The 11,186-nt window shown below is 39.1% G+C and overlaps 1 protein-coding gene, 1 long non-coding RNA gene and 1 other non-coding gene across 3 annotated transcripts; all 3 read right to left on the bottom strand.

Moving 5' to 3' along the window:
• Nucleotides 1–45: 45 nt before the first annotated feature.
• Nucleotides 46–1,120, bottom strand: LOC145495587 (uncharacterized). The gene is made up of 2 exons (XR_014050451.1): nucleotides 654–1,120; nucleotides 46–611 (listed from the first exon to the last, which is right to left on the bottom strand). It is a non-coding gene; the product is annotated as an uncharacterized LOC145495587 (long non-coding RNA).
• A 3,615-nt stretch (nucleotides 1,121–4,735) lies between these two features.
• On the bottom strand, nucleotides 4,736–10,579 carry LOC145495546 (uncharacterized). The gene has a single exon (XM_081475187.1). The coding sequence runs from the start codon at nucleotides 7,160–7,162 to the stop codon at nucleotides 6,296–6,298; it is 867 nt and encodes a 288-aa protein (XP_081331313.1). The 5' UTR covers nucleotides 7,163–10,579; the 3' UTR covers nucleotides 4,736–6,295.
• Nucleotides 8,831–8,912, bottom strand: Trnal-uag (transfer RNA leucine (anticodon UAG)). The gene has a single exon. It is a non-coding gene; the product is annotated as a tRNA-Leu (tRNA).
• Nucleotides 10,580–11,186: the final 607 nt, after the last annotated feature.

Raw genomic sequence — 11,186 nt, 5'->3', positions numbered from 1 at the left:
ATCATTAGTCTACAGGGCATCATATTTCGTATACATTTTTGCGTATTTTCTTCGGAGTGATGATTCACAAGTTAAAATATAGGTAGAGCTTAACATCTGGAACAGCATAGAAAATTGATTAAGAGAGTCGCAGGCTGCAACGCTAATGTTACTTACTGACTTGAAGCTTCCATTGAACGATTCCGCGGAGTATAGTATCACTCGGACTGCATGTTTCTCGACTAGCGCCCTCCACGACACAGGAGGCGACAGGGGATGAGTCAGTGCTTCTTCCGAATTCTGTATCGAGGAGATTTGAGATGAGATTCAGTATTGCTTTAATTTACTGTGACACAATACCATACTACACTGGTCATTTGCATGTTCCCGCCGCTTTTCTTTAGTCGGTGTGCCCAGATTGAGTCCGCGCTCCACAATCATGAAATTAAAATAGGTTCATGTGATTTAAACAGTGGCCGATGAAAAGAGTGACTAGGCTTACTACTGTAGAGAACGTTAAAGAATAAAACTTGGTAACATCGCTAGAAATTAAAGACGAATTTGTTGCAAGATTCATAGCGTTATTGAAATATCAATTGAGTAACTTAATTAAAGAAGATATTCAGGAAACTCTCAGTTTGTCTATTTTTTTTGTTGTTGGTGACGGTGGAAACAGACCACAGGTTAGAGGGTGATAAAGGGTATTTTCGTGATTCGCGAATGGCCTAATTTTTTTCCCGTGAAATGTTTTCTTCTTGTGAATCGTGATTTCATTAGAAGCAGTGAACCGTAATTTTTCAAAACAATTCTCCGTGAAATATGGGAAAGAAGTGTTAAATTCGTCGTGAACTGTGATTCTGGTTGTGTCTTCTATTATTTTCGACCGAAATTAACAATACTGCGTCGTTGTGACAGGACAATCATCCCCCTTCGTGTTCTTGCTCGAATTTCTTTTTGCTGCGCGGTGAACAAGAAATGGGCGGATGATAAAGAAATCTAAATAACAAGGCTGAGTCCTTGGGAGTTATGCAAAAATACCATTTTGTGTTCGTAAAACGCGAAATGCCGATTTTACTTACCTTGAATTGTGAACGGACCCATTTCTTTTCCATGAGACGTGATCTTGACACCGCTCCCCCCCCCCCCCTCTCTGCCACCCTCAGGTTAATTGGTCGTCTGCCTAGTAATGGGCCAGGGAGGCGCGATGGCCTCATGGTTAGTGCGCTCATCTCCGTATCGAGCGGTTCGGGTCCGAGTCCTGGCCTGGGACATTGTGTTGTGTTCGTGGACAAGATCCTTTACACTCATAGTGCCTCTCTAAACCAAGGTGTGTAATGGGCACCGGCTAAATTAAGCTGCGGGCAACCCTGCGATGGACTACCATCTCATCCAGAGGGGAGTAGGAATACCCCTTTAGTGGTTTCATGATACAGAAATATAGATAAGCTCCGGCTTGATGGGCCACTCGGCTAGTATGCAGACATTACCTTCACCTAGTAGTAATGGGCCAAAAAAAATTGTCTGCCAAAAGTTTTCTCACACCTTGTTAGTTGCAGTATTTTGTTTGTTTGTTTGTTTGTTTGTTGTTGTTGTTGTTGTTTTTTTTTTTAACGTACCTATCGCAAATTGCAATATTACATTACATGTTGTCTTAATGTCTCCTGATAATCCGAACTGTCGTAAATTGTAATAACACTTTGTCGAGTTCTGTAAGAAGATTTTTACAGTTTTCCATAAAGCTCCTTTGTCATCAAATAACAGTTGAAGATGTCTCGGTGAAAAGTAAGTTTAGTGCTGAGAGCAGCGTAGTCGGGGCATCTCGGAATACTTTATATGTTTGTTTTCTTTTTTTCAGCGACAACAACATTTGCCTTAGCAGGATAACTCTTTTAAATTCTCTTTGTGCGTAAAATCTTCGGCAAGTATTTTTGTCGCCCCAGCACCCTTGTGCTAAAATTCTATTTAATCGACCGAAATTGCGCGCAACTGGGTATGAAAGAGTTTTGAACAAAACGGGTTTTTCATTACAAATTATGAGGCCTACGCGACTAGTCTGACATTGAAGTCTTGAATTATTTCCTTTGGTCGCTCTCAGCCAGTGGGAAATTTTCATGCTGATAACGGAACTAACAATAATTTTTGTGGACCTCTCGTGCAGCGGATTCGTTCGACCTCTACACGCGCGTCAACTAGAACTCGGTTCCTATTGTTACTCGAGCGCCTGCTTTTTATAGGCTTACATAATGGCGCAAGGTGATTATTGCTAATAGCTCATTCAATGTGGATCAGTTACCTTTGAGGAAGTCTATCAGGATGAACTTTGAAAAGAAATGAAACTACAGTAGTATATACGGAATGAGAAGATGTCTTCATTATTCAGTTTAGTAATAATTACGATTTATTATATGAACACGAGTGTTTTACTTACTGGAAAATAAACCACTCGCTCAAACTACATTCGGGACCCAAGTGGCGTATTTTCCATATCCTCGCTTGTGAGGATATTGATGACGTCATTTACCACTTTTTCACGGTTGGTTGTTGCAACAGTCAGTTTGTCTATATAAAAAAAAATTGCACGGTTGTTAGAAGATATGACTTTTATTCTCTCATGTTAAAAACAATAAGAGGGAACGTATAGGAAAGAAATTCAAAAGAAAAAGAAAAATTATTTCGCATGTATTTCATATAAACTACGTAAACTTAACAAATTGACGTCAGTTTTTCATGCGTCTGTCCTGTTATTGATCATGAATTCGTCATAACATTGTCAAAGTAGCTGTGGATCCGCAGACTACTTTGACAATGTTATGACGACATTCAATGTCGATAATAGGACAGACCCATGAAAAACTGACGTTAATTGTTTTTTACGATAACAAATTGTCAAATTGTCCGCTCTCGTTCTTGACGCATTGCATAAATTATAAATTCATGTGTCTGTCCGATTATTGACCATGATAATTAGCCAATGAGCGCGAGAATCTCTGCAGTTATCGTAAAAAAAAAAGATAATTACATGGAAAGGCTAGATATTTAGTGACGTTTTCGTTTCTCAGTGACCTCAATGGCGTTTTGAAGTTTCAAAACATCTGTTATTTACGTTCTTAATTTGAAAAAGTGGGGCGAGTTTTTTTTAATCCAATCGTTTAGCGTTGTAATGCAAAACCAATTCCTTCACGACTCTCAAGTGAAAACCACTCTTAAAGATGCTAACAGCTGGCTTAACTATTTAAGTTTAACTGTAGATCACGGATCGCTTCAGAAACGATTAGTTTTTTTAGCAGTAAACAATGGAAACCTTTCAAGAAATGCGTCTCGGGCAAATCGAAGTGATGACGGCGCAGCGACGAAAATTGACGTCCAGTCATGCAGTAATAGTGTATTTGAACTGAAATAGTGATAGATCAAAATTTATTTGTAAGTTGTAGGTTAAATTCAGTCGAGGAAACATATGGCATTGAAGTTCGGTATTATGACAGAAATTCTCAAGGCCGGGCCAATTCCCTCTAAGAGAAGCGCCTGCAGGGAATATGGTAGTTGTGTTTATCAAAACAGATATCCAGTCCAAGATGATGGATAAGCCGACAATCTACAAGGAGAGAACTCAGGGAGAAGTGAAAAAGACTAGGATAATGGTAACGAATTTTGATCAACAAATCCTAATTGCTGCAATAAACACCAAGTAAAAACATTTGTTTTTGAGGGCGTGGTTCAGAGTCAGTTTACCCTTTAATATTTTATTTATTTACTAATTATTTACCGTTTACTAGAATGTTCTAAACTTTAGATAGCATTACAGACGATAGCTTCGATTTTCACACTCTCTGACAAGCTTTTCCTAAAAGGTACCCGGATAACTGTGAGGATGATCACCTTAGTCGCCTTTATCTCGGAGTTCTCACCCCTAAGAAATCAGCGCTGATAAGAAAGGCTTCCATTCTTAAAGGAAGGCAATTGTTATTTAATTCACTGCTTGTGTTCGTTGAGGTAATCAACAGAGTTAAAATCCTCAATGCGCACAGTAAATCCGTATTGGTAGGTAAAGTCTGCATATGAGTCAAGTGGCCCATCAGGTCGGAGCTTATCCCGGTTTCCGTAGCATGAAGTGAGCTAGGAATATTTCTACTCCCACCTGGATGGGATGCTAGTCCATCGCAGGGTTACCCACAGCATTAAAGTCGCCGGTACCCACGTACACGCCTGGGTGGCAGGCGAAGAAGAACACAACGCAAGAACATAACGTAATGTCCTGGCCAGGGCTCGAACCCAGACCGCTCGATCCGGAGTCGAACGCACTAACCATGAGGCCACGTATTACTGTTTAATATTTTCTATCATCCAACGCGATTGACGGGATTTCGCTAGAGGGTGCTCTGTTTTGGCGGCGCGGTCACGAGAACTGCGGCTTGGCCGCTCTCGTGAGATACTCCGCGGCTGAAACAAGGCGCTCTCGCAGACAAGGCATTTGCAACAGGGCTCTTGCAGCAATGATTGCGCAAAAAAGATCCGAAAACAAGAGAGACTGATCAGAGGCTAAGGTGGGTGCATAGATCAGTCCAAATGGGACAAATCAGGGGCAAGTTTACACACAAACTAAATTATCTTATTTTGAAACGAATTTCTTACAAGGTTTTGCTCCATTTTGCGACGAAACTCTTGACCGGTTGGTTCCTAAGCATAGTGGTTTGCCTCTGTAAATCGATTCGGGATCGTTTCCTCAATACAAAGAATATTCGTGCATTTGTCCAAAAAGTTCTTTTTTTTTTTTTAATCTAGCTTCTGCATGGATTTTAGTCCAACTTTTTTGGTTTTTATTTTTTAGCATTTATTTATTGACACACAACAAAAAACTTTGTTGTCTAATCACTCTGCAGTGAAACGAAACCAAAATAATTTCTAACTTAGTACAAGTAAGAAAACACCAGTCGCATAGGTGGGGGTGGGGTGGGGGGTGCATCTCGTTTATTGATAAAAAATAAATAAATAAATAAACGTAAGTGGCCCTAGGATAGTTATAAATACAACAAATGTACTAAACAAAAACACGTAAACTTTACTACAACAAAATTTCTAGAATGAAGCGATCTAAAGCGGTGATGTCGTCGAGTGACAACTCCTAACAGACAAACTCCTTAAATGTTCGATTCTTAGCATAATAACGTAACCTGCATACCAACGAATCTACATGCCAGCACACAACTATCTTACAATAACAGCGTGATAAATTATATGCTGCCCTACTTACAATACAAACTACTACAAACTAAAGGACAATTTGACTTCTACATTACTTACAATATTTTCATTTAACCTGCTTGCTTACAAAATTGATGCTAATACAATAAATTCTTAATAGTACACTGCTTACAATGTTTTTTATCACCTTTTTAAAGCAAAAACCAAAAGAAGAAATTAACAACCACACCACTAAAAATAACGCACACGAACAACTAGCACTAAAACTAACGTAAATTACGTTATATCGCTAAAGATTTTAGGCTACATTACACAGAAGGGCAATGCAAAAAATAATTACAACATGAAGTACAGAAACTCAAAGAAATAATAAACACGGCACCACGGCCACATTCGTTATTAGGAATATTAAAACAGGCATTGCAACATTTGTGCAAAAGAGTACCAAAGGGAAAAAAAAATTAACTGTTTACGCATCGCAAATGCAGAGAGTGGTCCACTTAGCTTCGTATTTTCTGCAGTTAGAGGTTTTAATGGTCGTTTGTCGTTCACATTTTACCAGTCTTCCCAAATCAACTGATTAATACTCACGCGGCTTCAGAGCATCGAGAAAAACCTGTCTGGTCTTCCCGTCACTGAGCATTTTAACGCAGCTGGACATTCTATTGACGATGTCTTTGTTCGTGGAATTTTGCTCCGCGGCGTGACCTCCCAACAAAAGCGGCTGGAGTTGCGCTTGATTTTCAAACTCGCCACCAGTCATCTGCGCGGCCTAAATTCCGACTTACTTTTTTTAATTTCAATTTCAGATCCATGGCGTATGCAAACGCTGCACTGATTTCAACGAAGATGGTTCTCCACTGCTGAAGGGCCAATCCCGAAACGTCTGGGAACTTTACCCGATATATGGCATTTTTATTCGTGATTATTCTTATTGAACACTTTCATGCAAGTCTTTACCCAAGTGCCACGCAGCTGACGGACATTTTTCGGTAAATCCTTGATTAACATATTGTTCACAAAGAAACAACATTGCCTACTGAGGTTGGCGGCAAAAAACTACCAGAACTACTTAAACCATGCTGATTTCTTAGACCAAGGACAATCTTTACGGAAATCAATGCATCAATTCATTGATACGAAATGCAGTTAAGAAAGGATTAACGACCGAATTAAGAAAAAGAAATACTGATAGTGACTCTCTGAGCGCGAACAACCAGTTTTCACCACGGCAACCATTGCAGTTTGCTTCCAGAAGAATTGCTACAAAATATGGGATGATTGAGATAATTAGGAAAAGTAAACTGAGGAACGAAGTTGTAGCAATTTTTCGTTCCATTTGGGCAGTTTTTAATCGTCTCCTATCGAGAAGTGTTGGGTTGCTGGGCATGGATGTTTGCCTTTGAAAATCAACTCGGGAGCGTTTTCTTAAAACGAAGAATATCCCCATGTAGGCTAAAATGGTCGTCACAAGAGGAAATGTCGTGTGCAAATGTATATCTATTAGAAGGTAAACATCAATTGGAATTCCAGTCAGTTGGATTGAGGCAAAAATCGATGAAAAAACCACTATGCTTGTGTTGCATAAAGCAAGTTTCCTTGGTTTTACTGTGTGAAGATAGAAGTGAGGAACCACTACAGCCACGAAGCGATCCACTGACATCGCCGCCACAAACAGAATAGAACTGTTAACTCCAATGTAACCCAATATTCTAGCAATGTCGCCTTCTTGTATGATTTTTTTATCACCAAAAGCGCACAAAAATCGAGTTATTGCCTCTGAGGAGCAAACCACGATTCCAACATACAGATCAACCGCTGACATGATCACCAAAACTATCGAGAACGTTTTCCTGAAGCAGCGAAGAGGATTTCTGTACAACGCGGTCAACACAATTGCATTAGGAACAGAAATGACTATTGACAGCAGCGCAAAAGGTATTCCAGTTCCAAGACACAGTGATTTCTCAAAGACTCTCTCCATTGCAAAGCTAAAAGGAAGGAGAATCTTTTGTTACTGAAACAGAAGAATACGATGGTGTAATATCGTTGTCTGTCTTTGGATCGGAGCAAACACAAGGTTCTAGAAAAGTTCTGAATTTCCGTCATATTTTCATTTTATATCCTCTTCCCGTCACTACTAATCAAACAAAGAAAGAGCTTTGTTTTCCTGTATTTACTTTTCGCGCAATTAAATTAAACCGCAAAATTTAACGAGTTAGCAATACTATAAAAATAACACCTGCCATGAAATAAAGATTGGTGCGTTAAGCAGCAGAGCCACTGTTTGAAATTATTGAAACATATTTCCAAACTAAGTAGTGCCCTGAATAATCTAGACGCTGTGTTAGCTTGTTTTACAAGATTATCCCCGTATAATGAGACTATCTAGCCGGAAATAATTGTCCACTTTTCAGTTGCCTAATTAGCGAGATTACAAGTTCACCCAGTGTAAAACCAAACACCACAATTTAAAATGTAGTTTCTATAGCCATGGCCATTTTAAAGGAGAGAAAGATAGAAAGCAAACACATGAAGACTTACTGGCAACATCGCGTTCAAAGTCAGTCAAGACACTTTCTCTCACTCTATCCTCTGATACATTTAATCATGCATTATTTATTATTTTATTGCATCTTTAAATACCGTAAACTGATCTAGGGGAGGCCTCCCCCTCCCCTCTTTACTTTGGGTATAAAGAGAAAAAATCGCAGAGAGAAGAAAAGCCGACAGACCAAGCAACCCCCCTCCCCAGCCCCCCTTAGCTCAAGATCTGGATCCACCACTGGCCGCTTACAAGCCCAGGGCTTCTACAACTTCGTAAGGGCTTTTAGATGAACTGATAAACGGAGGGGCTTATGTCCGAGGGGGCTACAACCGGAATTTAAAAAAAAAAAAAAAACGGTTTCGAAATGAGCTATAGCTGTACATGTTGATGGAAACATGTTTTTCATTTAATGGTAATTAAGCTTTAAAACATCATAATAAAAAAGAATGCAAAACAAGGAAAGCTAGAGGGGAGTTATGTCCGGAGGGGAGGGGGGGGGGTGGTGGCGGCTTATAACCGGATGTATGTTTTGGTCATTTTGTTGGTAGATGGGCCTATACCCGGAGGGCTTTATAAGCAGCAGTTTACGGTATGCCTGTATACGAAAGTAGGATTTGATGGTTTTTGCTTATTAAAATAATACAAAGATCTTATAAAGATTTGTTATACGCTAGGGAATTTTGTTGCCCAATCGCAAGACAAATTGCGCGAGACGCTGCCTTAAACGCCTTCGAAAAAATTCTTTGAGTATTTCCCAAGGTTTTCGTTGCAGTAATAATTGTTTACCCATAGAGTGAACCTTGATTGCACTTCGTATTTTTACTTTTTTTTTACTTTTGAACTTTTTCTCTTGACTTTATGTAATGCTTCCTGTAACTAAAGCGTTGCTAGACGTGTTCATCAAAAGGGGTGTTTCAATGGGTAGCTTTCGGTGCAAAATGTATTGCAGCATAATTACGAGACAATGAGTAGGGAGAAAAATTTCCTTCTATAGTGCTAAAGTTTTTAAAGGCATCATTGTGTATATTACGACAATATTTCTACAGGTTTATTAGATTTTTAGAGATAAGTTTGGCTAGTGACTTTTCACAAAAGATAATGATGTGGCAGCCGTGGGATTCGAACCCACGCCATCGAAATGACTGGTGCCTAAAACCAGCGCCTTAGACCACTCGGCCACGCTACCAGCTCTTCTTTCACTTTCGATATTATTTAATAATATGACTACTCTCCCTCCTTTTCTAATAATTAACTGGTTTTTGTTTTGTTTTGTTTTGTTTTGTTTTGCTTTGCTTTGCTTTGTTCTGCTTTGTTTTCTTTTGTTTTGTTTTGTTTTGCTTTGCTCTGCTTTGTTTTGTTTTGTTTTGTTTTGTTTTGTTTTGTTTTGTTTTGTTTTGTTTTGTTTTGTTTTGTTTTGTTTTGTTTTGTTTTGTTTTGTTTTGTTTTGTTTTGTTTTGTTTTGTTTTGTTTTGTTTTGTTTTGTTTTGTTTTGTTTTGTTTTGTTTTGTTTTGTTTTGTTTTGTTTTGTTTTGTTTTGTTTTGTTTTGTTTTGTTTTGTTTTGTTTTGTTTTGTTTTGTTTCTTGCTGTCGTTGTTCATTCATCCTATTTTCGTTTTAGGCTTGACTTATAAAAATTTGGCGGGATGTATCTCCCCAGAACGAACTAAGATCTGTTCGTTACATTTTAAGCCAACTGTTTCTTGTAAAAGTTTGACAGGTCGCCGATATTTAATAGATGATGCAGCATCTCCTAAAAGGAAGGCGTCACGTAAGCGGTCGCAACATCCCTCTTCAGCAGTTGAGATGCCAATCTTCCGTAGCGTGAGCGAAAACAGCGATCCTCCGCTTCGGACGAAATCAGCGATTTGCGCGCACGTTAATATATATATTGCAAAGCTAGAAAAACAAATAAAGTCTCTACCGCTAGAAATTAAGCATCCTTTGGAGAACGTCGACGAGCTTCTCAACAGCCTGTTTGGAATGACAAGATTTAAAGACTCTGATTCGGACATCAATTTTTACACGGGATTTCCAAATTATAAAACCCTTCTGGTTGCTAAAAGTTGTTTTAAACCCAGGTGAGAATGGTGAGAACATTGTTTATGCTAACAGCACTACAGAAGATTTAGAATTTTCAGTATCAAGTGATGTGGATTGGTGCCAGGGCATCGAAAACTCAGTACCCTGGATGACTTCTTTATGGTCCCTGTCAGAATGAGGCTTGCGTTATTTGAACTTGATTTGGCCCACAGATTCAGAGTGCATGTTTCCACAGCAAACAGGATCTGCATTTCCTGGGTCAATTTTTCGTACTTAAAATTGGGCTACCTCAACATTTGGTAGGACAGACAGAAAACAGACAAGGCAAAGCCCCAGTCATTCAAGGACAAATACCCCAAAACAAGGGTCATTATTGATGGAACAGAGATCAAGTGTTAGAGCCCATCCTCTTTAGTTTTGCACAGTACAAGAGCCATAAAATATGTAAAGACCTCTTTGAACCTATTGGTGTTGGCGGCCTAAACATCCCCCCGTTTATTGGTTTGCGAAGTCAACAGACCCTTTTAAAAGTCATTACCACTCAAGAAATAGCATCAGAGCGAATTCATGTAGAAAGTGCCATAAACAAGGTGAAAAACTTCTACATTTTTGATCAAGCTATTCCACTGTTTTTAGCTGGTAGTCTGACTCAAATGTGGACTGTTTGTAATAATTAGTAGGTGGCTTGCATCACTAAATATCAGGGAGGTGTCCTTTTAAAACTTTACTTTAGTAAGTAGAAATAATTTGTCATCCACTGATACCGCTTGCTAATGTTGCCATAACAGTGACTATGCCAGTTGTTGGGACAGCACACACTTCAACTGGAACAACCGAACAAATACGTAGTAAAGTGCTTAAAGAAAAAGTGTTCTAATTTTACCAACATAGTGGTAACAAAGTCTGCATTATAGTAAATACGTTTAATGACCATCCCTTGAAATATGTAGGTAACAAAGTCGCACCACCTTGCCTCTGTTATTCGCATTTGCCCTTAAACCTGATAATAGGATTTGTGGTTTGTCTTTAAAACTGGGAAGCCATCATTCAGCTGCAGATTAAATTGACTATCACCAGCACATGCTGTCTTGGGCATGACATTTCGGTGTTTGCAGGGGCATTTAATTTCAGCAATTTCCTATTGGGTGTCCTTTGTCTCATCAGGTGGGCTTTACATTCATGTTCAATACCGTTTAACAAGGGCTCTGGCAAATTTCTTAGGTTTCCATAGGTATTCATGTCCCTAACAAGCCCCTTAAGAAAAGAATTACTGATAGATTTTCGATTTAAAATGTTTCCAAATGTTGAAGCTGTCGATCTGGATCTGCTTTCACTCCACCATCGGCTATTGTTGCGTTGTGTTTGTGTTTCATACCGAGTGTAACAGCATCCTCCTGTTCACTTATTTTCAAGGAAGCAT

This window comes from Orbicella franksi, chromosome 8, assembly GCF_964199315.1.
Source record: "Orbicella franksi chromosome 8, jaOrbFran1.1, whole genome shotgun sequence".
Taxonomy (NCBI): domain Eukaryota; kingdom Metazoa; phylum Cnidaria; class Anthozoa; order Scleractinia; family Merulinidae; genus Orbicella; species Orbicella franksi.
This window is presented reverse-complemented; position numbering and strand designations above follow the sequence as displayed.